Genomic DNA, 25,043 nt, shown 5'->3' on the forward strand with positions numbered 1-25,043 from the left:
GAGGGAGGGATTTTTGCCTTTAAATTATACATATATATATATACACACACACACACAAACACACACGCACACATACAGAAATATACAGGATAAATTAAAATCTGTTACAGATATTGGTAAAAGTTAAATACACATGATATGAACACCACATACACATACATACAGACACACAGAGGCCTATATGAGAATCAAGTGCTTTCCTGCATCTCCTTTTCTAGAGGAGCAGAAAACCAAATACCATGTATGTAGCTGGAAGGGGAATTGCTCACTCACTACTGCTTCAAACTGGTCATTAGTTTGAAGTCTCACAGCAGCACCATGGCTCTTTCAATACTGCTGGTAAAAGGGGTGGGATTAGTGATCTCAGAAACTCAAGTTTGTATCAGGAGGTCATCTTGTCCACCTCTGCTTAAAGAAAGTTTGACTACAGCAGGCTGCTCAGACAATTTTTGAATATCATCAAGAATGGAGATTCCACATCCTTACTGGTTCTACTAACCACTTTTACAGTCTTTTTTTTTTTTTTTTAAGTATATCTAGAAGTCAATCCTCTGGCTGCCTTCCCCACCAGCATTTGAATTTAAGACTAGTTTCTCAAAAGCTTTCTGAATTCTTCATAAAGATACTTTGAGATGGTGTTAATTTCACCCACTGATAGAAAAGGGCACTCTCAGCTTAACTTCACAACTTTTCATAAAATTAATAGAAGTCAAATTGTTACAATCCTATGTATATACTATACAGGTATAAAATGTTAAAACCCTACACCCAGAGCCCTTCGAGAGTGTCGGCATGGTGCATATGCACACAAGTCACTTATGCAGAGGCTGAGCACATCCCGGGATCACTTCCTGTCAAAGTCCAGGCATGATGTAGGCGATGTTGTCTAGTGTGTTTGACTGGGGAAAGAAATTCAGTATTGTTTAACATCAGATAATGACTCAAAATCCTTGAGAAATGATGCAGATAAGGAAACTTCTAACATTTTCATTGTCTCAAAAGTTATCATATGAGGAGGCTTAAGCAAATCTCATTATCACCACTGCTAGGCTAATTTGCACATTCTTGGAAATATGAATAGATTAAACACAAGGTAGCCTCAGTATTTGGAAGCAACTATGAATCAGAAATTGCTTACAACTTTCCTCAAGTGACTTCCTCCTCAAGAACTTCATTTTCTTTGAATTTTGAGCAAGCCACATTAGCTCAATCATAGCAACCACTGGGAAGACTTGTAATGAATGTCTTGAGCAAAATGATCAGAATAGTAGAATATACATTAGAAAAATGATTCTACATACACAATCATTTATGAAATTCTGCAATGTAAAAATTCAGAGAAAAAGCCTCAAACACATCTCCTAATAGTGTATCAAATGGCTGAATGTAAGTGCTCTCCAGTTTTCCCTTCAAATCTTAAAATTATGAAAGACTCCTCCCCATGCATATCAGAAAACAAGACCCAGCAGTATTATCTGCATGTTCTTCAAATGCAACCTCAAACCTGTGACTAGATGGCTGAAAAAAACCCTAGTACTTGCCTTTATCCAGAGGAGCTGGATGTGTACCAAATGTGATTCCAGAATTAAGCAATGCCACCTACTGACTGGAAAGATAAACTGCATGCTAAATGCAGCACTAGCACTGAAAACTTGATCTTTGTTTTAAACCTGGGTATCTTTACATTTCTGATGGTAGAAATGAGAATAATTTTTTATCCAGTCTAAACACCACTTCTGAGAAGTGAATGGTTCACCAAAAGTTCTAGCGCTCCTTATAATAATACAATGGTCATGTTACCAAGATACGCACCATTAGTCATATGGAAAAGGGGTGTCACTGCTTTGAATATGTTTGGCAAGCAAGAAGGAAAAAAATTATAGGATGTTTTCCATGGCTTATGATGGAAACGCCCTGCTGACTCAGCTTTTGTATAGACAGCCACTTTGTGGGAGCTCACAGTTTGAGCCGTCAACGTTTTTGCTGTTAATAATCCCTTCTCAGCACAAAATCCATGTTTGGACTGTCTCATAAAACATGCCAATTCATATCCTATTTTATCATTCTCTCTGTTCAGTTCATTTGTAATCTCTAACTCAGTGTATTTTTGCAGACTGTATGTTCTTCTTGCTTTGCCTCCTCCCTGCCCCCATTCTCTGCTTTATTCATGGCTCCTGTTGGAGATATTGACTCCTGCTCCTTTTTGTGCTGTTGCCATGTTACTCTGTGCCCACATCATGCAACGCTGATGCTGTGAGCCATTACTGAATCAGGTCTCAATGAAAAAAGGAGAAGAACTTGTAGGTGTTATCTACTTCCTTAAAAGGGAGACGATTTTCCTTTTCTTGGAGAAGGTTAGAGCCATATTAAAACTCAATGACATTAGGAATCCTAATTAAGATAGCAAGTCAGCATTTATGCTGCTTAAAAAAGTGGCATACAGAACACCATAAAGGGGCTTTTTAATTCTTATGCCAATTTTCAAAAATAGTAGCATGTGTATTGGTGCTTTATTTGGATGAGACAGATCCAAATAGATTGATTAATAGATAGATTAATTAACCTATATGCATTTCATTCAACAGAACAAATGTTACATCAGTTTCCATGTAAGCTTTAAATTGTGTGTCTTTACAAGAAAGACTGTACAGCAGTAACATCTTGAAAGAATTTTATGAAATATCCCTCTAAAAGTTAAATGAGCAAGATAATTTTCTTATCTTTGTTGCACTGAAATTATAAGCACATAAGAAGTGATTTACCAGAAAATTCCAGATGAACTCCACTGAAATTAACAAATCTCAAACAGAAATAACCATAAAGAACTCACCAAAACTTGCTTAGGGCAGCCATTCAACTCAGGCAGTTGTGTTGTCAGACAGGCCAATGGGCCCAAAGCACAGATGATTGAATCTAGAAGTACAGATAAACTTCCTGAAACAGCCACCATTCCCTGGAAGTAAAGAAAGAAAAAAACTAGATTGGGACAAGTAGGGGAAATCACAGTCCTCTTACAACTGTATTCTTGTGCAGTTAATACAGTTTCAAGTTTGTGGCCATCCAGTTTATTATTTACACAGCGACAAAACTTTACTAAGCACTTCACATACAGAGATTGCCGATTCAAAAAATTTAAGAGTTCAATAGGCAATAAGCATACACAAAAGTAGTGAATATCAGAAAACAAAGTCAGTCAGTTGTGTAAAACATTTAATTTCACTATTTTGCCACTTCTTACCATCTATTTACTATGTAAGCCCTAAAAGCAGTAACTATGTTGACAGTTTTTTTTTTTCAAAGACTAAAGAAATGCTAAGGATGTGGAAAATTCAGGCTGGAGAGTTGAGCAGAGAAGAACCTCATAAGGTTCAACAAGAACCTCTGCACCTGGGAGGAATAACCCCAGGCACCAGTACAGATTAGGGGTTGGCCTGCTGGAAAGCAGCTCTGCAGAGAGGGATTTGGGAGTCCTGGTTGACAACAGGTTAACCATGAGGCAGCAGTGTGGGTGGCCAAGAAGGCCAATGGGATCCTGGCCTGCATCAAGAGGAGCGTTGCCTGCAGGTTGAGGGAAGGGATCCTGCCCCTCTACTCAGCTCTGGTGAGGCCACGCCTGGAGTAGTGGGTGCAGTTCTGGGCTCCGAAAGACGAGAGGGACGTGGAGCTTCTAGAGAGGGTCCAGCATAGAGCCACAGAGATGATTAAGGGACTGGAGCATCTATCTTATGAGGAAAGACTAAGCGAGCTGGGCCTGTTTAGTCTGGAGAAGAGAAGGCTGAGAAGAGATTTGATCAACATGTTCAAGTACTTGAGGGGTGATTGTAGGGAGGATAGGGCCAGGCTCTTCTGCGAGGTGGCTAATGACAGGACGAGGGGTAATGGGTGTAAGTTAAAACATAGGAAGTTTTATCTCCATATGAGGAAGAACTTCTTTACTGTGAGGGTGACAAAGCCCTGGAGCAGGCTGCCCAGAGAGGTTGTGGAGTCTCCTTCTCTGGAGATCTTCCAAACCCACCCTAGATGCCACCCTGTGCCACGTGCTTTAGGTGTCCCTGCTTGAGCAGGGGGTTTGGACCAGATAATCTCTAGAGGTCCCTTCCGATCTCAACCATTCTGTGATTCTGTGAAAATGCTTTAGTAATTAATATACTTCTAGGAAAAGGACTTTTTGCATGCTTTTTTGTCATGGGGGGATTTTTACTACAGAGTAGTTCCTCTGAAGAATAACCTCAATGAAGTAATACCAGAAACAAAATATAAGCACATTTATTTTTCTGCTGATAAAAAAAGCAAAGTGGGATGATTATGCTACCATTAAAATAATTCATATTTAATATTTGAGCTAAATATTTGTTCTCCTTAAAGGCCGAGCCAATTTCTGAAAATAACTCTGTGTGTGCGTGCGCACATGCATCCCCAAGTGTGTAACCACTATCAGTTAACTGTAGAAAATGATTAGAATAGTGCATCTTCTATGTTACCAGGTAAGTTGAAACATTAGTAGCTCCTGCCCAAAGCACTGGCAACAGCATACTGCTAGAGAGCAGCAGCACATCTGAAAACTACATCTTAATAATGGCTTTCTCTGGTAGTTTTCTCAGAAGGCTTGAGATGGTAACAGAAATGGTATCAGACACTGGCAAAAGCAGAAAAGGAATAGTACATTCAAGGTAAACATACTAAGAAAAGATTGAAGAGTTTGTTCATTAAGCATTGCCTTTAAGGACCTAGAGCTGCTAGCCAGGGACCTGTCTTTGATATCTACTGCATATTTCACTGAAAATGAACAGAAATAAATCAAAGAAACAGGACGCTCCATCTTTCCCTTCCTAATGCAAAAATATCAGCTAACCTTTTAAGTAAGTTAAAATTATAATAATAAAAAAAAAAACAATCCTATGTATGGATTACATGAAATCCTTGAGACATTACTGGTTCCAACCTCACCTCTGTTTCCTGTAGCCTGTGACCAATGAGGCTGAGAGATTCACCCAGCAACTGCAAGTGCGCAGCGACATCAATAGGATCCGTGTCGGGAACTTTGGCTGGCGAAGCAGGCACCACCATGGTGCTGGTGGGGGACTTCTTATGAGGGGAAAGCGCACCTGTTGGAGAAGCTGGAAATACACCAATTTAAATTCCACATTGTCTTCTCTCATTCTGTTACTTACAAATCAATTCACTTCATAAAGGTCAAATCTCAAAAGCATCAGATGCTAAAATACTTCTGTGGACTCCTTCTTTGGAGTCAACTTCCCTTCCACATGTGAAAAGCATCTACCCCAGCTGAGTGCAGTTTCACAGGTCGGGGAGACTTGGTAAACAGCAATGCCAAAATAAGCACAACGATTTTTTTTGTCTTGCAGCATGTTAGTCCCACCTCAAGTTCTCTGCTGCCTCTTCTTGTTTCATGTTTCAATTCCTGAGGTGCTAAAAATCTCTGTTCTTCTAATTAGCATAAAACATGGAAGTTTTTTTTAATTGTCTGATTTTTTTTTTGAATAAAGCATGTTTTTTGAATAAAGCATAAAAAAAATTGCCAAGACTTGTAAGAAAGCAAGAAAGGCCCTCTGTTCTTTATTTCACAGGCAACGCTATCTCCCTTAAACAAAAAAAGGCTTGAACAAACATGGCACAACAATTACCTTTTATTTTTGGTGCACCATCTGAAGATGATGCCTTCCTCTTCACAGTGGTGGCCTCTGCTTTATTCTGTTTGTGCTGCAGGTACTGAGCTTTCTGTTTCCAGATCTGCAGTTATCACAGTATGAAAAGAGAGATTCATAACATCAGGTAATTCTGTAACCTGATGCCAGAACCTGGAGGTAGAATGATTTTATGCAGCTAATTGGTTGAACAATGCCATGAGGGTAAAACAGATGGTTTTATAACCACATAGGCAAGGTTACCTATTTTTCAGTACTTCAGGGACAACGGCATGTTCTAGCCTATGTATCTAGGTAAGATAAATCATTTTACAAAAACATCTCAGACAGACTTACCAGTTTATCCTTATCAGGTAGCTGCTTCCATACTTCTGCCAGTTTTTTGCTCAGCTCTCCAAAATCTGGCAGAAGAGGAGAAAAATGCTTAATATGCATGAAATAATAAAATCAAGGACAGAATCTACAAATTATAGAATGTTGACAATGGAATAATTGGCCTATGCACACACATTTATGAAGCAAACTGTTCTACATCAGGAACGCTCTGTCTGCCCAGGAAGTTATTTCCAGTGCGTCTTTCCTTACCGAGTAAAATGAGAAAAGCCAATACATGGGATATAAGATACATGAATATACGGAAAAGTGATGCAATGAACCTGCAGAGATAGATCTGCAATTAAATGACAGCGAGAGTTGGCAATTCTTTTATCTAGATTCACGGCTTGGTTAAAATACAACGAAATCAAACAATGAAATCAATTCCTGTTCTCTTTGCTGTCTCTAATTCCTATCCTCTTTGTTGTCTCTTATTCGAAGGAAAATGGCATTCTTCACACTCAAAACTAAGAGTTTGGTATGACACAGAGAAGGTATGTCCTGATAAATAATCTGATAGATGTATAATCAACAGAAGACAAGGACGGATTATTCTCTCACCTATCCCAGGGTGATCAGACACAATAGTTGTACGATATTCCTTACAGAATACTTGATAGGCAGACATGTTCTTCTTCTTTGGCTAAGGAAGGAAACAAACATTTTTAATTACAATGAGACCTACTTGAATTAATAATAAATAGCCATTTATTGAAGTCTTAGAAAAAGATACTATGCCTAGATCAGGTACCTAGTGTTTTAGGTGGCCTAGCTGAATTTAGTAGCTATGAAAGCACAAAAACCAGCCAGAACCAGTCTTAATATGAGGCTTATCTTGCAACGACTCTTAGCAATGCATTTTATTCATAACTCACAACTTAGTATTCTAAATTCAGGATCTACATACAACATCATTAATATATCTCAGTTCTAAAACTTAAATAAAAAATCTCTTACGCTATTCACAGTACCTATCATAGATCTGTCAAACAAATTCAGTCCCCATTCTAACGTTTTGTGTCATTCCTTGCACGCCTACAAAACAGGTCATAGTGGCAAGAAAGTAGCCGCTTAGAAGCATAGCGATAGCAGAGCCATAAGCAGCTGTCAAGCTGGTTTTGTAAGTACAGGACAAAATTGGAAATATGGTAGTCTGTAGTACAAATGGGAAAGTATCTTCATACATCACTGTAGAATCACATTCTTTTTTACAAAAATTATCATGATGGACCAGTTTACTACTAGCCTTGTCCAAACTCCTGTCTGGCAATAGCTACAGTGAGTTACCTTAGAAAATAATATAGCTGTTTAATAATGCATGCCAAGCAAATTAAGCATAATCTTTTCAAAGGACCTCAGTCAGCTAAAGACTGCCACAAAGAATATATATTTATATGATTTTTGTTACAAAAAGAAATTAAAATAGCTGAAAGATTTTTGCCAAACATGCTGCAAAAAAGCCATGATTGCTGACAATTATTTTTCTTCATGTTAATATAACATGATTCTGTTATGGAAAGGGCACACTTGACACAGTAGAATTATTTTCACAATAGTGGAAGTTAGAAACATTTTTAAACAGAAGATAAAAACAAGGTAATTTTGTCTTAGGCAGGTCTTAGTAGGCCAACTGTTATTGCTGAAAGAAATTAAATTTCTGTGCACATATGCTGGATTTTCAAATCTAGTAGTTACCCTAATAAATTGTATCATTTCTACCATTAAGCTGTCATAACCCTCTAAACACTGTGGTTTCTGCAATCTACTTCTTTGAAAAAAATAGTTTCTGGAATAATGGTAACTAATTCCTTTATGACTTCTGCAATACTGAGCGCCTAACTTATCGCTACCCAACTTCAAATTTTCTGGGTATCTCAATTTCTATCTTCACTCCTATTTTTCCTTACTTTGTCTTTTTCTCTTTCTCTTTCCCTTTCCTTTTCTTTTTCCTTTTCTTTTTCTTTCTCCTTTTCCTTTTCTTTCTCCTTTTCTTTTTCCTTCTCCTTCTCCTTTTCTTTTTCCTTTTCTTTCTCCTTCTCCTTCTCCTTTTCTTTTTCCTTTTCTTTCTCCTTCTCCTTCTCCTTTTCTTTCTCCTTTTCTTTTTCCTTCTCCTTGTCCTTTTCTTTCTCCTTCTCCCTTTCCTTTTCTTTCTCCTTCTCCTTTTCTTTCTCCTTCTCCTTTTCTTTCTCCCATTTCTCTGCTCTTTCTTTTTCCTTCTCTTCTTTTCTCCTCCTCTTCTCACCCTGTCCATCTGAGTGAAAAACAGGAGGAGGTGGAGGAAGAACATAAGGAGAACTGGTAGGAGGTGGTGGTGGTGACACTGTAGTTTCTGCCACAGGGTGTCCAGAACTCCTCCTAGATTTAGAGTGCTTCTTCTCTCTGTGTTTCTCCTTATCTTTTTTCTTCTTACTTTTTTTTGACTTCTTCTTCTTCTTGATTTCCCGGTAGGAGTCATCTATCACTAGCTCTCCTGCCTCTAACTCACCACCAGAAGATGAACCAGATTCTGGTGGTGCTTCCAGTCCTGAAGCATCATATTCACTTCCACGGCCCTCTGAAAGAAGGGAGGTGTCAGCACCACTACCCTCGGAAGATGGATGTGTGTCTGGAGGTGGCTTGTGCTTCTTCCGGGCTGACTTCAGGAAACTCTGCAGCTCGTGACCCAGAACCAATGAGCCTTGCTCATCTCGAGCTGATTTCTTTGAAGATTTCTTTACAGTTGCTGGTGATGAAGAGTAGGGTAAAGACTCATTGTCTGCTGCACTGCTTCCTTTCTCCTTTGGTGAAAGGATGAGCTTCATCTTCAAGCCATCAGGTTCCCGGAGAGTAAGTGTCTCTGTGTTCACATAGAGAGGTTTCATTTTTTTAGATTTGTGGTAGCTGCCATCATCCACTGAGTGCTCCCCGCTGCTTCCACTCAACTTCTTCTTGTGATGCTCCTTTCTGCATTCAGAATGGCCAGAGGAAGAATGAGATGATGGTTTTTCAGAGGTTTTCTTTGAAGACTTTGAGCTGGTGGCCAAAGGTGAAGTGATAGCTTTGAGTAGATCCATGTTTTTATCAGCAGAGGGTGGGCTGGAAACTGCTTTTTTCTTCTTCTTTGATGGTAGATCCAAAGGCGAAAGATCTGAAATAGATCAACAGAAGTGTGTATTAAGGTAATTCCCTTAAAGACAGCATTATACCAGCTTAAGAAGGGAAGTGGGAATCCTGCAATAGTTATGATTACAGCTAACTGATCTGCATCCTGGCTTGAGGATAAACTTATGAAACTTATTACCACCTCGAGGTATTTTTGAGGATACAATTCAAAAACTGTAAGGAAGAGAGACAGACTATGCAAGTTCCTGGAGTTTTGTCTGACTCATTTTTCTATCATGAAATAGCACATTTTGACGAGAATAAACCCTCTGAGTCTGACATACCACATCTCAAGTGAAAAGTTTTCTTGTTACTTTTAGTCAAGGAGAGACCAATGAACTGCAAACACAGGCTTTTTCATTTTGAAACCAAATATTTGATAAAATTTCAACTTGTAATGACATTCTAAAAGACGTGGTTTTCTTTTTGCTTTAGGACAAAAATAAATTTTAAACCTTTTAAGACATTATGAACCTAATGGTCATTTTCTGGTTTACTTATTAACTATGAGAATAATGTCATTGTATTTAAACCAAACCACAAGTTTGGTTTGTGCTTTGACACACTGTATTTCTACAAATTCTGAGAAGCAAATATTATTATCTGCAATTGAAATCAGAGCTTGTATTACACAGGGAAAGAAAGAAATACAAAAGCCACAAGTGCTTCCATTAGAAGACTGCAACGTGATAACAAGAAGAGGGATGGAAGCTGCATATCCCCAACAATGCGCTTCCTAAGCTAAAAGCTCAAACATCAGTCCTTATCTCTTGCTGTGTGGTGCAGTATCCTGATCAGGTTTCTGGTAAGTCGTCCTAAGACAGGTTGGTATATTCTCCACCCTGAAAGGCCGCAAATTTGATGACACTGGTTGATGAGTTCCCTTTCCCCAGAGTCATGACCAGTTAGCCCCTTCCCTTGTCCCATCACCACCTTACCTCTGTAGTTGAACTCATCGGAGGAGTGCTTTCGCTTCTTCTTGTGAGGTTCTGTCCCCAGAAAAACAAGTTTGCCGTCCTACAAAAAGAGCAGAGAAGTTGCTGAACAAACAAGAGAGAAACTGTAAGAGATTCATATGGACTACTGACATAGAAAATAAGAGTTATCAGAGTTATTGGTTCTACTGTAATGACAAGGAATGCTAGTCATAGACCAGGATCCTTATTCTAGGTGCTATGCAAACAGAGGAAACATTCTTTGTCCCCAAAGAGCCCGAAGTGTAGATATAAGGCAAGAGACAAGAAGCAGCATATGGATAGAGTACAAAAACAGTATTAGTCAGCATGGTTTCAGCACATCAGCCACCTCACTGGCATCAAGCTTTCTGTAGACATTGTAGCAAAATAGGAGTATAAAAAGGAAACTGAAAGAAGACAGATCTCTATAGGGAGCTCTTCCAAATTGAAAGGATCAATACAGGAAAAAATGTGGAAGAGCACATTTGGAAGTGTTAAGAAATGGGCAATGGAAGCCAGCATTTGGAGATCAGCTGATGAGTTGATCAAAGACAAAAGTCTACATATTATTATGGCTAAGAGTTATCTAAACATGCATAGGCTGTCAAGCCTTAAACATGAAGGTGAGTAGTTCATATTTAATATGCTGGAGAAAATAAGTGAAAAGAAGCATAGGGAGGTGACAAGGAAAAATATGGGCTGGAAAATTGACCTCCATATCTCAAGTCACCCAATTATAACTTGTTGCTTGACCAATTTAAAGTCTGAAAATGAAGCTCCTCTGCAGAATTTCATCTGCATGGTAGAAGATTTTCATTTACACTACAACTTTTTTTCCTCACATTTAAAAAATTAAAAAAAAATCACAAGATAGTCATCTTTGAGCTGACAGCAGAAATTTTAGCTCAAAGAGGAAAGTTTTGAAGAAACTTAAGTTGTCGCTACATGATTTCAGTGTTAAGGCCCCAAAGAGATGAATAGGGCAAGTGCATACCTCTCAAGAGCTATCGTTTCAGGCTGTCTGCAGAATCAGGAAGACAACAGTGCATCAGTTAATATTTTATTCATCCTTTGTGGGCTATTTATACTACTGTAAATTCTAAAAATCTTATTTTTGTGTGTAAACTCATTCATGCAATCTCACGATTTGCAAGGTTCTGCAGCAAGGCAAGGATAAGATCCCACTACCCTATTTTCTGAGGCCAGAAAAATCAAACTCGGTTGTACCTGGGATTGGCCCATTTCTTTCCCCCCAGAAATGCTACTGAACAATGAAGGACACTTAATTAGCTGCTCTTGCTATCTTCTAAAGGAACTTCTACATAGAAAAACCCAACAAACATTCCCCTCCCATCCCATCCAATCCCATCAGTAACTTTATACACATCCTTACACTTTTAACCTTTCCTCTGAGAGCTTCCTGACCTGAGCTGCTATCTCCTTCTCCTCTTGCAGTAGATCCTCATAAGAGTGTTTTCTCTCTCGCTGTGTCCTGCCAGCTGCCAGCCTCACGTCATCAACACTTCGGCCGCTCTCTAGGAACTCTAAGTTTTATATGAAATGGTGAAAACACAAGAAATGAAATACTCCATTAAGGAACAATAGACATATGGTCTACGCACAAAATATGACAGCAGCAAATGTTGGTGCAGAGTGATGCATAAAAGCCAGCAAGTCTTTGAGCCTAAAAAATAATGTGCTATACTCCCTAACCACAACAATAGGGCTCAGTGCTCTAATGCTACAACAGAAGCACCCAAGATTTCATTTCTAATACCTGCATATTTCGTCATAGACAACTGCTCTAGAAATGTTGCTATGACTAAATTTCTACCCCTGGTCTCCTGTTCCATTGAGCCGACAGGGAGAAACAGGCTGCAGTGGCAGGGTACCTAGTCAAGGTCTTCACATTAAGAAATACCACCAGTTTCTCTCAAGTTCTGATCCCAGTACTTTGCTTTTGGAAGTCAAGGGCTTGGGATCCTGCAGAAACTTGACTAGATTAAATTTAAGGTAATACCCTTCAATGCTCCACAAGAAATTAGCTTTCTCTCCCACGGTCTTGACTCTGAGGCCTAGAAAAGGCTTCAGAGGGTACCCTTTTTTGGCAACTCTCTGAGATTACGAAGCAGTCATACCTTCTTTCTTCCTGGAGTCATCATAAGCCATGGTGGTCCTGCAGAAGCCTGAGAATGTGTTGCCAGGGCTGGGCTCCTTCCCCCGTTCCCGTCTACAGGAAAAGGTCTGAGAAACAGAGAATGAAAATAACCCTCCCAGAAAGAAAGATCATAATGGAATATGGGAAATTTCCTATGAAACCAAATGAAGATTCTCTGGAAGACAGTGGGAAAGGAAGGGAATCTATCTGCTGGTCTGTTCATGCTCATACTTCAGGTTTGACCAAAAAAAAAAAAGTTTAATTAACTGAACAATTAACTGAACATTATGGAAAGCTGTTTTTCTCTTATTTTTAAAAAGATGTAACAACATAACCTCTTCTTTGTAAAATCGCCACATCATTGAATGAATTTATTTTAAAAAGCATAAAGAGTGTAAGAAAATAGCTAAGTTTGATTTTTAAATGAAACAGGAAATTGAAAGAGAACTTGTGTCAAGATTCTTTTTGTTAGGAAACACTATGGCAAAGAGTGGGATGATTAAAGAGGAATTCCAAACCCTTGAATCTCAGATGAAGTGAAGGAAAGGAAGAACCCAGGCAGGAATCACCATATCTTAAAAGAAACAGTTCAGATGTTTTGAACTAAATAATTGAAGATTTTGGAGTGAAGATGTTTGAAGATGTTCACCTTTTTGGTGTATTTCCAGACACTACCACTGCAGCCATTCTAAGTGTCAGCTTGGGAGAGGGAGCAGAGGAAAATATATTTTTTTTTTCCTTGGGACTTTTGCTGCACCCTTAGGCCCTATCAGTTCACCAAATTTCAGGTCTCTCTTAATCAAGTCATTCTATTCTACAGCTGCTGGTATATAGAAAGACAGCGCTGCTATGGAGTAGTTGCACTCTAGTTCTCTCAAGAGCTCTTCAGTCAATGACCAGTTTAACTTGGGAAGAGTGACCTTCTAATAATCCAATTTGCACTTAGAAGTGAACACGTGTGTGCATACCTGCATGCACATCCACAAGTACTCAATCACAGAGACCATGCAGCGAGGTCTGCTGCTAGCTGATATGGCAATCTCTGCACGCTTGCTACACTTGAATACGTTTAGCACAGGGAACTTGTCTTATATACTCGTTTGGTATCTCTGCACATACACAGATTTTATAAACAACTGCCTGATGCTAAAATACATAAAGTATATCTGTCACATCATGGTTTCTTAAGTGAGACAACAGAGCTCCAAATAATTCAAGCTTACAAGTACACAGGAGATATTTTTAAAAAACTCATAAGGATACAAGTTAATTCTTCAGTTCTTTTATATTTGGGAAAGCCATCAACCACAATAATTTTAAAAAAGGGCATTCTGACCACTATAAGGTGTTGCTAGTAAACATAGTAATTTGTAAGTAGATTTTATGTACGCACATGGCAGCATTGTGTTTTTTTTTTTTTTTAAATCCCCTTGCCACGTTATGAGCTCACAGTCTTGGACTAGATGTCGCAAACATTTCAAAATTTCCAGTTCTCTGCTGTCACACAGACTTCAGTGGGATATAATAGTAAAGCCTTGGGCTCAGAACCACTAAGGCTTCACCTGGACGCTGCTCAGCAAAAACAGAAGAGGGTCACTCATGAGGGAAAGACACTAAGGAACCAAGATTTGTTTACACCCATATGCATATATTTTGCCATCATTTTATTAAAATAGCCAAGTTATCTGGCAGGTAGAGAAGTCAGTAAATAACATCCTTGCCCCAAATGGCTTATAATCTAGACTATTAATGCTACAAATATAAAGGTTTTTTTTTTCTTTCTTTCTTTTTACAAATTCTGATTGGTTTGCGCGTTCTTAGGCTACAGAAACCAGGCAGCCTTGGGGGGCAGGGTTCTCGGAGCCTCCGGGTCCGTAAGACGGGGGCTTGGTGCAGCGGTATCACGCCCCGAACCCCAGGGCGCTCCCACGTTCCAAGCCTCCGCGCGGGTCCTGCTCCACGACCCGCGGGCGCCAGACGAGGCTGCACGGAGGCTCCCACCGCCCCGCGCCCTCCATGGCGCCCAGGCCACGCGGGGCCCTTCCGGGCCATAGACCCCCGCGCGGAGCCCAACTGCGCATGCGCCAAAAAGCCCGCCAGGCGCCCCCCACCCTCCGCCAACGGCCGCGGCTCGCGCCGTTCCCGCCGCCGCCGTTTAAACCGGCCCCAACCGCCCTCCCCTTTTTCCCCCCGCCGCCCGCGCGCCTTCTCACCGAGCGGGCTCCGGCCTCGCTACAGCCCGCGCCTCTACCCCTGGGGCGGGCCGCGAGCGGCCCCGCGACGCTAGGCGGCAGCTGCCAGCCCAGCGGCGGCCGCGGCTACGGAGGTGCCGAGGAGGAGGCGCCGCCGCCGCCCCCTCACTGCGCGACGCCGCTTCCCGCCTCGCCGCCACCCGCCGCCGCCATCTTGGAGTGAGAGAAAAGGCGCCCCGCCCGGCGCCGGCGGCAAGGGGCGGCCAGCCGAGCGCCGAGCCTCTCCAACGCGGGGGAAGGCGGAGAGAGGCGGCGGCCGCAGGGAGCGCCGAGTGTGGTGATCGCGCAGGCGCCCTGCGTGCCGCGGCGGGGCAGGGGGAGGGGAACATGGAAACGTGTGGAAACATCAAATAATTTCCCGGGGAAAGTGGTCATGGATTTCCTGGAGCGAGTCTATAGGTCATATAGAAGCAATTGAGAGGAAAAAGCGATTATTTTTTAGCACGGTTGGGGGAGACTAGGTGCAGCCTGAAGGAACAAAGGTGTAGTCTGGTTTGGAAATGAAAAACCTGAATTAGCCTCGTTTTTGAGGATTGCAAAGGTTTGGTACCAGTAGATAGTGAAAATATAGATAGGGATGTTTTAATATTCTGCACTCTTTAGAAAGAGTTTCAGCTCCCCTGCAGTTTAATGGTTTCATCACTGAGTGTTTCAGAGGTATCAGATTGTCAGTGATTGCGTGTGGGGGAGACGGAGTGAATTTGCAGGTGAATTTGTGAAAATGAGCGTATAGCAGGATACTTCCACAAAAAGCCACAGAAGCACAAAGTATTCACATCCCCCCCTGCTGCAATCCATCCAGGTTCCTTCTACAGAATACTAATAATACCGACAATGCTGCTAGTAATATAATGTAGTCTCTCATACTGCAATTTTCATCAGTGCAGAAGGGCTCAAAAAAAAAAAATCTCATTCCTCAGGACTAATACAGAGACCAACTGGCATTCCCTGGCTGCTTTTAAAGAGTTTAGCCTTTTCCCTTTCTAGAAAATGAGAGGATTCCTTTAGAATATACACCTAGACTATGTAGGTCAAGCGGGGAAAATGTCGGGACACTGATAGCAAATTTTAAGAGAGTTGTTGGATCTCCAAATGCGTAACACTTCACAGAACTGTATCTGTAACGTTGAATTGGAAAGGTCATGAGAGAACAGGAAAAGCTAACAGTCCACACAGTTTCAAAAGCCGCAAGGGCAGCATTAGTTAATCTAAGGCTATTGTGAGAATATTTCCCATTCCTTTGGTTCTGAACATCCTGCATCCTTTGGCCTACATGCCAGGGAGAGAGGCTGCTAAAAGAATATGCAATACATTCCTTCAGATGTCTACTTGGCAAAGACGTGCACATTGTATGAAATGCTGTTGCCAATGCAGAATATTTTGGCATGTGGGTATCCTTACTTAAGTTTGATGCAAGATTAGTCATGTGTTAAAGTCTACTCCCTATTAAGGTGACCAATGCATATATATATATATTCCCATTGGTGCTTGTTTGCCTATTTTCTCCTGCTTACACTACTTAAGATGCAAATTTCTAGATTCAATAGCTTTCTCTTTCTTTCACGCTTATTTAGTACTTAGCTTGGTGAGTTCTCAAGTGAATAGAATATAAACATGATGGGTAATAACCATGAGCACAAGCCTACAGCGAAGTTATGTACAAAATTAAATACAGAACTCAGAGCTCCATGAACAATTACCAGTTCTCCCTGCCATAGTTTGCAACTTTCCTTGACCTATTTTCCATCCTTTTTTTCCCTAAATTTACGGATAATTTGGCACTACCTGGAACGGGACATGGATTAAAAAATATGTTCCCTACCTCTCCACCAAAAATCTGTTTTATTTTGCACAGACAGTGCTACTTTTCTCTGTGTACGCTACAACACTTGTAAGTTACCACCTACCAAACTGCCATTAGAAGGCAGCATAGCATATTACATTTTGGTAGGCTCTAAGAGAGAGAAATACATTTTAAAAAGCTTATGGGCATGAATTTAGAGAAAGTGGCTTTAACGTTGCAGTCGAGTTCAGGTAAAGTAGATATTGCCAATTACCTCAGCCCTGTAGTTTCACTAGTGTTTTTTTGTTGTTTGTTTGTTTGTTTTGTTTTAATAGACAAGGCTACTGAGTCATGTTTGAATGTAAGGACTCACATCCTCAGAGAAGCAAAACTTCAAAAGGTTTGTCTGTATTGCTTCAGCGTTGGGGATTTACTTCAGTTCCTGCAGGCAGCATTCATTTTCTTGCCTCTTCGTTGGGCGCTGTAGTCGCCGATGAAGCCACGAGTGTAGCTGTGCTCATTCGTAACATGGGTGCCACAGTTTGAACGCGCCCCAGAGCCACAGCATCTGTCACGGCGGACACGCTGGACATGGTCATTCTCTCCCTGTGCCGAGTGCTACACCTTGTGTATCCGCACGCCGGGAGAGGCAGAGCTGGGTGGGAGGCCAGTGTCCTTCTCCGTTTGGAGGGGGATCAGTACAGCAGGATTAGTGGAGGGCAGAGAGAGGCAGGAAAGCTGAGTTGGGTCATACAAATGGAAGGAGGAAATATGTGGGTGATAGGAATAAAGGAAAGATTAAACACAGGGAATCAGTGTCAGATTTGCCTCTCTTCACTGGGCTCGATTTCCTCCTAAGTAGCTTCACATCTCAGCGCATGCCAGGAAGAAAGAAGTGGTTTAATCTGAGTTTCATAGGGCCATGCAAAGCCAATTTTAGTGTGTTTGCTGACCATCTCTTTCTCTGAGCCTGTTCCCTGGGGTTTGGGCTGATCTCTGCTGACTCTAACTCCCCACAGCTCCAGTTCCATGAAATGTGATGCATTCGGTCTTATCTGGATTCTTGTTTTACTTTTTATTTTTATTTTTTCGCTATATATCTGGTGGTTTACTTCTTTCCTACTCTCTCACCTCAACTCTGTATATCACAGCCCTCCTCTGCAAGGGCAATACTAGCCTTCTCATCTGAGAAAGAGCTACATGATCCTTCACTTGGAGGAAGAACACCCAATAACTGCTGGCTCTGCATCTGCTCTATGCACATCCGGTATCAGGGAAATTACAGTGCAAGGTAGGACTGTGCTATTCTGTAGACTTAAATATGAGGGCTTTTAAACAAAAATGACTTAGAGATGGCAGAGTTGCAGATGAGGGAGGCCAGTGCTGCATCAACAGAAAAGCACTGCTGCCTGAACGTGAGCTGTCTGGCCTTCCTAAAGCTCCAAGGCTAAGCAGCTAGTGCTGGCAAGTAGTTTGTGATGTGAGGCTGATGTGTGTGAAGGTGATTCCTGCTGCCAGCTTGCTCATCACTGGTGGATGGTATTGAGAGGCTGTGAAAGAGAGGTTGGCTTTGAGCAAATGGGCTTTCTGAACTGCATGATCATCAGCGCTCATGGCTCTGACCTTCATTGCTTCCCCGCCTGGAAGCCAAAAGTTACATCAGTCACTAAGTTGCATCAGTAGCTTAAATGTCCTATGCGTAAATGTAAGGACAACCTCACTGACACCAGTGTGGGAGCCAGCTGCAAAGGCCATAGGTCATGTACTAAGGTGACTTACATTTGTTGCCCTTTTGGAAGGAAAGACAACCCTGTTCTCTTCAAATAATGTAGACTGGTCACTGCTTTTTCTTTTTTTTTTTTTTTTGGTAGACTTGGCCTACATCCTGCTTCCCTGGGATGTTGTAACTGGAGATCAGAAGTCATGGGAGTTGCCCCTGAGCAGTTGGGCTGCAGAGTGTGCAGAGACAGGCTGGCAACAAGGCTGTCCTGCCTGCAAAAAGCTTGAGATACCTTTTGGGCTAATGCCGACACAGCCAGGAGGCCGGCATTATCGCAGAAGGGCTATGATCTGTGGAGTCACTGCAAGGGGAAGAGCAAGGGTTGACATGTGGAATGGGCTTCAGATCCTGAAGTTTGCAGTCATGGCGAAGGCGATAATAAAGCACTGGGACTGGGACTGGGTAAGTTAGAAAAGCAAAATGTACCTTGTGCACCCACATGCATTACGGAGTGGTATGTTTGGGAGAAATAGTGCTGTGGTAGGGCATTTTATATATGACTGCAGTTTACAAAACCACGTAATTTGCATTTATTTCAGGATCATGGGACTAGGCAAGATGATCTGGGTCATCAAGTGCTATTCCATGCTAATGCAGGCACACTGTCATGTAATCTCTACTGTAAACGGAGCTATTTTTATCTTAAAAACAATCAGGTCTTTGCCCCCCACAACACCCACTGAGAGACTGTTCCAGAATCTCGCTCATCCCATAGTTAAAAGCCGTCCTCTGATTACCAGGCTAAATGTATTCGTGGCTAGCTTACATCCATTTGTACCTATGCCAGCTTTTTCTTTTAGCTAATATAATTATTGTCTCTTGTTGGTGTTTATGCTCTGATATATTTATAGAGAGCCGTCGTATTTCCTCTCAGTACTCATTTTGCTAGGCTAAACAAGGCATGCTCTCCTAATTTTCTCTTAGCTGGCGGGCTCTTTTTTTCCTCTCCCCGTGCTGGCCGCCTTGCTCTGTGCTCGCTTCACATTCAGCTCTTCCCTGGAGCTGGGTGACTGGTAATGGGTGTGTTTTGCTCAGAGGTCTCCCCACGGCTTTATCCAATGATTTTATTATGTCCCCCTCTCTATGGGAAATACTTCCATTTATGTGAGAAGAACTGGGTGTTTTTTAAAAAAATGTTGGATTCAGTGATCAGTCTTTTCCCTTCACACTTAATCCTCCTAAGTTAATGAATTTTACAAACACATTAATGTATTAAGACATAAAATATGCATAAAGAAGACTGTGTTGAACATGGTTCCAGTGTCTGAGCTGCCTGTAAGTCGTGACACGTTATAAAAAAGCAATGCCAGTCAAACAGACTGCATTATACTTTCTCTTATGGCCACAGGGAGACAGAGCAAAACAACATTCACAGTCACTTTTTGTGGGCCAGGCTGTAGAGCCCACCCCGCTCTAGATTGGCAGTGTGACTGCAGCACATAGTGATGTGCAGGAGGGACTGCCATGCTGGGTAGGTAGCAGCATGTGGTATGGCACCATAGGGTAGGTTCCCGCTACACTGGAGGCTGATCATTGCTTGGGGGCTAGAAGTGGCCTTACTGATTCTTCATTTCCCCAACGTGCCCTAGTGTGCTTCTTTCCGTCTCTTTTCTTCCCTATACTACTTTTTCTTCTGGTAGTCTAAGATGTACATCTGTATTCACTCATAAAGAATCATTTCTAAAACTTCCCTCCAGATTCATTTTTTTTTCTCCAAGGGTCAGTGCAATAATACTATCTACTAGTACTTTTGGGTGGAGAGTTTCCAGCATTTTTTTTTCCAGTAATTATGCTAGAGAGCTACAATAGCACTCTCCTTTCATAGAATCATAGAATCATAGAATCATAGAATGCTTAAGAGGTCATCTAGTCCAACCCCCCTGCACACGCAGGGTCATCTAGAGCACGTGGCACAGGACTGCGTCCAAGCGGGTTTGGAAGATCTCCAAAGAAGGAGACTCCAAAACCTCACTGGGCAGCCTCTTCCAGTGCTCCATCACCCTCATTGTTAAAAAAAAAATCCTTAAGTTCCTTTGGAACTTTTGGTGTTTCAGTTTGTGGCCATTACCTCTAGTTCTGTCAGTGGCCACCACTGAAAAGAGGCCAGCACCATCCTCCTCACTCCCTCCCTTGAGGTACTTATGGACACTGATCAGGTCCCTTCTCAGCCTTCTCTTCTCCAGGCTGAACAGGCCCAGCTCCCTCAGCCTCTCCTCGTAGGGCAGATGTTCCAGGCCCCTGATCATCCTTGTGGCCCTGCGCTGGACTCTCTCCAGCAGCTCCACATCCCTCTTGTACTGTGGGGCCCAGAACTGGACACAATACTCCAGATGCGGCCTCACCAGGGCTGAGTAGAGGGGCAGGATCACCTCCCTCGACCTGCTGGAGACGCTCTTCTTAATGCACCCCAGGATCCCATTGGCCTTCTTGGTCACGAGGGCACACTGCTGCCTCCTGGTCAACTTGTCATCCACCATGACACCCAGGTCCCTCTCTGCAGAGCTGCGCTCCAGAAGGTCAGTTGAGCTCTTTCTCCTACTTTTGTTTGGAGTCCTGATTATTCATTGTGATATAGGGTTGGAGGATGGCAAGGGAATGGTCATGGCTTTTGTTTCAGGCCTAGTGTCTAGTCCTGTACCACTGCTACCTTGAGATCTTTACCAATGTCTTTCCTGTCTTTCCGTCTGTTACCAAATATCTCAACATCTTGCTCAGAAATGTCTTGAAAAGTCTGGTGGCCTGCCTGCTTTGCATGGCAGTCTGCATTCTCTCAAATACCTTTGTACTTGAACAAGTAGACAGGGAATGCTGAACATGCAACATATCTCTTATCATTTCAGTGTAGACACTCTTTCTACTGCTCTCCATGAACTGGACATCTTCCTTTCTGTCCTACACCTTTTCGGATGATATCAATTTTAGATAGGTACTGGTTTAAACTGACTTAAATTAAAACTTAACAATTGCTAAATTGTGCCAGACAGATCACAAGATCCGTTGCATTTGCAAAGTGAATGCAGGAAGAATTCACAGAAATGAGAAAATCGAATGTGCTTATAATAGTTTTACAAGGAATATTTTTATTCTGGTCATTTGACTCTTGTGTGCAGGGACACACATGATGGTGGAAAGAGCGTGGAAAGAGCGTGGAAAGAGCTAGGACTTTCTAGGAATCTTTACTCAGAGGAGAGACAGAAGTTGTACTACACAAAGCTATCAAGCCACCTTCGATCAACTGCCTACCTATTCCTTGGCTTTGGGGTAAGTACAGCTAGTCAGGGACACAGGGCCTTTCCGTGTGGTTGCACTATTTTTTTTAACAAACTTGCTTAAATACTTCTCACCTCTCACTGTGACAAACAAGCTGAATATTGCCTCCAGCTGAACTGAATATTGCCTCCAGCTCACTTTGCTGGTTTGCAGGAGAATCTAAAAATCTAGACCTGTGGTGTTGTGGTATTGCATCAGAGAGCAACCTGGGAATCTGCAAGCTGGACTATGCCCACTAACACTGGCAAAGAAGTAGGAATGGAGAGGAATGGAAGTGGAAATCCTCTGTCAAATGAGTTGCAGTTTAACTGCGCTTTCCACCAAAGCAAAGCAAAGAAACTCAGACAAAACGGACTCCTAAAGCTGAGCCTGAAAGTTTTGAGGGGAGACAGAATTGGGCTGAAGCGTAAGTAAAAATATAGGTAAACTTACAGGGAGAACATCTCCAGTATAATGCTTATCAGAAAACCTACCAAACAACTTGAGATACTCTGAGATGAATCAGAGAGGGGGAGCTCTGTTCATAGCTCACTGCAACAAGGCAACAGAATGTTAAGACCTCCTTTTTTTTTTCTTTTTTTTTCTTTTCCTTTAAGCAATGTCCATCTGGAAGTTGAGGATTTTCAATATTTCTCTGGGGATGCCAGAGCTATTACAGTCTAACTAGAGCTTTTGGAAAGTAGTTTTCAGAAGATCAGTCTCACACTGATCCTCAAATCCTGACCATATGCACAAGCCATGTGCATATCAGTTGTATATTATATGGGGAAGCTAACTAGTTCTCCTCAGAAGCCCTGGTCCTGAGTAAGGTACACAAACCTTTGTAGTACACACATTTATTGCAGTGAGAAACCCGGTAGAGGATATGATGATCTGCAATTAATCCGTTTGAGACTAGAGGATTCCCAAACAAGAAAAACTGCTGCTGTTCATTTCTGTGAAGGATTCAGTATAGTGTATCTTAGTGTATCTACACAGAGAGAAGAAGAAAGATCATATCGGTGAGCATTTCCAGTCATAATTCATTTCTCTTTTTAACAGCAACAGCCTGGTAACGCTATTGAGTATTGGTGCTGCAGCACTTGGAGCACAGAAAGAATGGGATGTTTTACGGTGCTGAATTCAATTCATGGTTAAATGTCTCAGGTAATTGAAGCTTTACCACCACTTGAGAGAAAATTCCATAGTCTGCTAGATTTCGTAAGCAGTGAGCTTTTATATAGTTGAACTTTTTGCCTTTTTTATTTTTCTCTGAAGAAATAAATGACCAAATCAAAAGCAAATCTCAAAGCCTCCCCCACTGAGTCTGTTTCAGTTATTACTGTTTTCTTCACATTTTCCTCCTTGAAATGCATTAGTTTCCAGTTGACGGAACCTGAAGAAAAGATGATTATTACCAAGAAATTTGCAAATTAGCAAAGCTTAAACACCCACTCAGCGCTGTTCTAGTAAAATGAGTAAGTCTGGGCTAAAATTTCTATGTATATTCATTTGGATCATTCTATTTTAGGATGTAACAATCCTGTTAGGGAGGTGAAATTTAGGACTCCTTGGATACTTTTATCCTGGAAATAGCACTAGTAAATTGTAAGCTAAGGTGCATGGGAGAATGAAGACAGCATCTAAGATCAAACACAGAGAAAAGCAGCAGACATTCTTCCTTTTCTGTTAAAGGAAGTTGTTTGCATATTTTTCAGCACGTTCAGCAATTGAATAGTTTTTGTGGGTGGACAAAATTAGTAGTTAGAGAGAAGCAAAATGCATGAAGTATGGGATGTGGGATAGCGCAGTGCTATATACCAATCAATGCTATGCATTCAGCAGAAGGTCTGTGTTCAATTTAGATCACCTCAAAGGAAGAGGAGATGGAGACTTAGAGTCAGACAACCACAAAGAGGCTATGTGTGGAAAAAACTACCATATGGAGAAAGATTGAAACATTAGAAAAGGGATGCAGAAGAGAAGGGAAACAGTACAAGGAACTGTGCTGGAAAAATAAGTGATTACTGTATCACTGTTTTTTTGTTTGTTGGTTTGTTTTTGTGAAACAAGCAAAGAAGTGTTTACTGGAGAGTAAAAAGACTGGTAAAAGGAATTTTTCTTCCCTATGATACAAAAAGAGGCAGTCGAAATCCCTGCCTTTGTGTCATGGAGTCCAGTATCAGAGCATAGCTCTTAACAAGTCTGGAAATTTCTCTTGCTAACTCTACTGTATTTAGTGTGGTTTCAAATATATATTTTCAAAATACTGCCATTTTGGAAAGAAGAAACATTCCAGAACAGAAGCTAAAACTAGATTTTGAGAACTTGTCAATAAATGCTCCAAGGAGACAATTGATCGTATAAATGTCAACTGCAGTTTCTTAAATTTTCCTCTGAAATGACTGGTGGATCACTGCCAGTGACAACATCTCAGCAATATCTTCTGGGCTGAACGTGGATCTACACATTATATTCTGAAGACATCCAAGGCTGAATTTTTCATCTTTATTGTAGCGAAGTTCACAATTTGTGTGCATATTATACAGGGGTGCTAGCTGGTGTTACCTGCCAAGATTTACAGTTTTTCCTTACCTCAAGCAGCTCCAGAAATCACCAGATGGCAGCAGAGTCATTTCTGGTCTACTCTGACCCTGAACTTGTGGTCACAGCTGCATTCTCTGGGATGCGGGTAATAGGCACACTTCCCAGTTTTATAGGGTATACAAAGACAGCTATCCCTACAAAGAAAATATCTGTCTCTTTCTCAGCAAGAGATTTACAATTCCATTTGGAAGGAGGAGTTTTGAGGAGAGTTTTGAGCAGTGATTCCCTGTTTTTCTCGAATGCTGTCCCTATTTATGGCTTGTAGACATGATGAAGTTACTGAATAAAAATTCTTACTGATACCATCTCTGAATTTCCAGAAGATTAAGGGCTAATTCTTATAATTTGGCAGTGGGAGGAATCCTCCAATTTGCTGGTATTCCATATATTTTTAAAGCCCTTTCTACATTACCAGAGTTGTAGAAAAGTAGTAAGTGAAAATAAAGATCGTTAATTTATTTACACACATGGACACTGACACATTTCAGGCTGCAAACACCCCCTTCCTCCTTCTCTCTTCTACTGAACTTTTTACCATGCTGTCCTCCACCACGATTTGGAGGGCTAAGACCGAATTAGAAGAAAAATAGTTGTTCTGTTTCATTATGAGCCTATTTCAAAGAAGTGGATGTACTTTCAGTGGACTGAATACATTCAGGTGTGATAAGTATTGTTTTCTCCAAAAAACCCTTTTGGTTAGTCAAACCAAAAGTAAGTATTGTCCACTATGTCAACTCTAAACATTTTCCTGTAGTTCATTTTAGAAGTAGCCTTTGGGATTTACTTGACTAAATCCAACACCAAGAAAGAAAAGCTTATGAGGAAAATCGCTGCATTATCAGTGATCAAATGGAAAATGAGAGAGACGAGCATCAGTGCAAACTCATCAGCATGAGAATGAACTCAGAAATAGACATTTTGCATTTCTATAATGCTGTCAGCTGCCACTACAGAGACGGATCTATTACCTCTGTTTATACTGCTGCTAACTTAATTTATGGCAATTTATTCTATAAAAGTAGATAGTAACTCAACTAACTAGAGAAAAAGAATCTCCTTTGTGCAGAAAATAGAAA

At 41.3% G+C, this 25,043-nt stretch overlaps 1 protein-coding gene across 1 annotated transcript; it reads right to left on the reverse strand.

The window, feature by feature from the left end:
• Nucleotides 1-541: 541 nt before the first annotated feature.
• Nucleotides 542-14,537, reverse strand: HMGXB4 (HMG-box containing 4). The gene is made up of 11 exons (XM_088531932.1): nucleotides 14,510-14,537; nucleotides 12,277-12,368; nucleotides 11,564-11,682; nucleotides 10,121-10,199; nucleotides 7,949-9,168; nucleotides 6,603-6,684; nucleotides 6,003-6,067; nucleotides 5,646-5,751; nucleotides 4,948-5,117; nucleotides 2,831-2,953; nucleotides 542-899 (listed from the first exon to the last, which is right to left on the reverse strand). Exons 2-11 carry the CDS (start codon nucleotides 12,305-12,307, stop codon nucleotides 855-857), a joined length of 2,040 nt encoding a protein of 679 aa, XP_088388058.1. The 5' UTR covers nucleotides 12,308-12,368; nucleotides 14,510-14,537; the 3' UTR covers nucleotides 542-854.
• Between the last annotated feature and the right edge of the window lie 10,506 nt (nucleotides 14,538-25,043).

The sequence above is a fragment of the Tinamus guttatus genome, unplaced genomic scaffold (genome assembly GCF_059628265.1).
Source record: "Tinamus guttatus ecotype Peru unplaced genomic scaffold, ASM5962826v1 Tinamus_guttatus_pri_ptg000439l, whole genome shotgun sequence".
NCBI lineage: Eukaryota > Metazoa > Chordata > Aves > Tinamiformes > Tinamidae > Tinamus > Tinamus guttatus.

What these genes read in the sequence shown, in the direction of transcription:
- HMGXB4 (XM_088531932.1), bottom strand. Translation starts at nt 12,307, where the DNA reads ATGGCTTATGATGACTCCAGGAAGAAAGAAG. An exon ending in TACCTGATAAGGATAAACTG is followed by an intron (nt 5,752 to 6,002) that starts GTAAGTCTGTCT and finishes TGATAACTGCAG; the next exon opens with ATCTGGAAACAGAAAGCTCA. An exon ending in ACAGGCTACAGGAAACAGAG is followed by an intron (nt 2,954 to 4,947) that starts GTGAGGTTGGAA and finishes CTTTACTTCCAG; the next exon opens with GGAATGGTGGCTGTTTCAGG.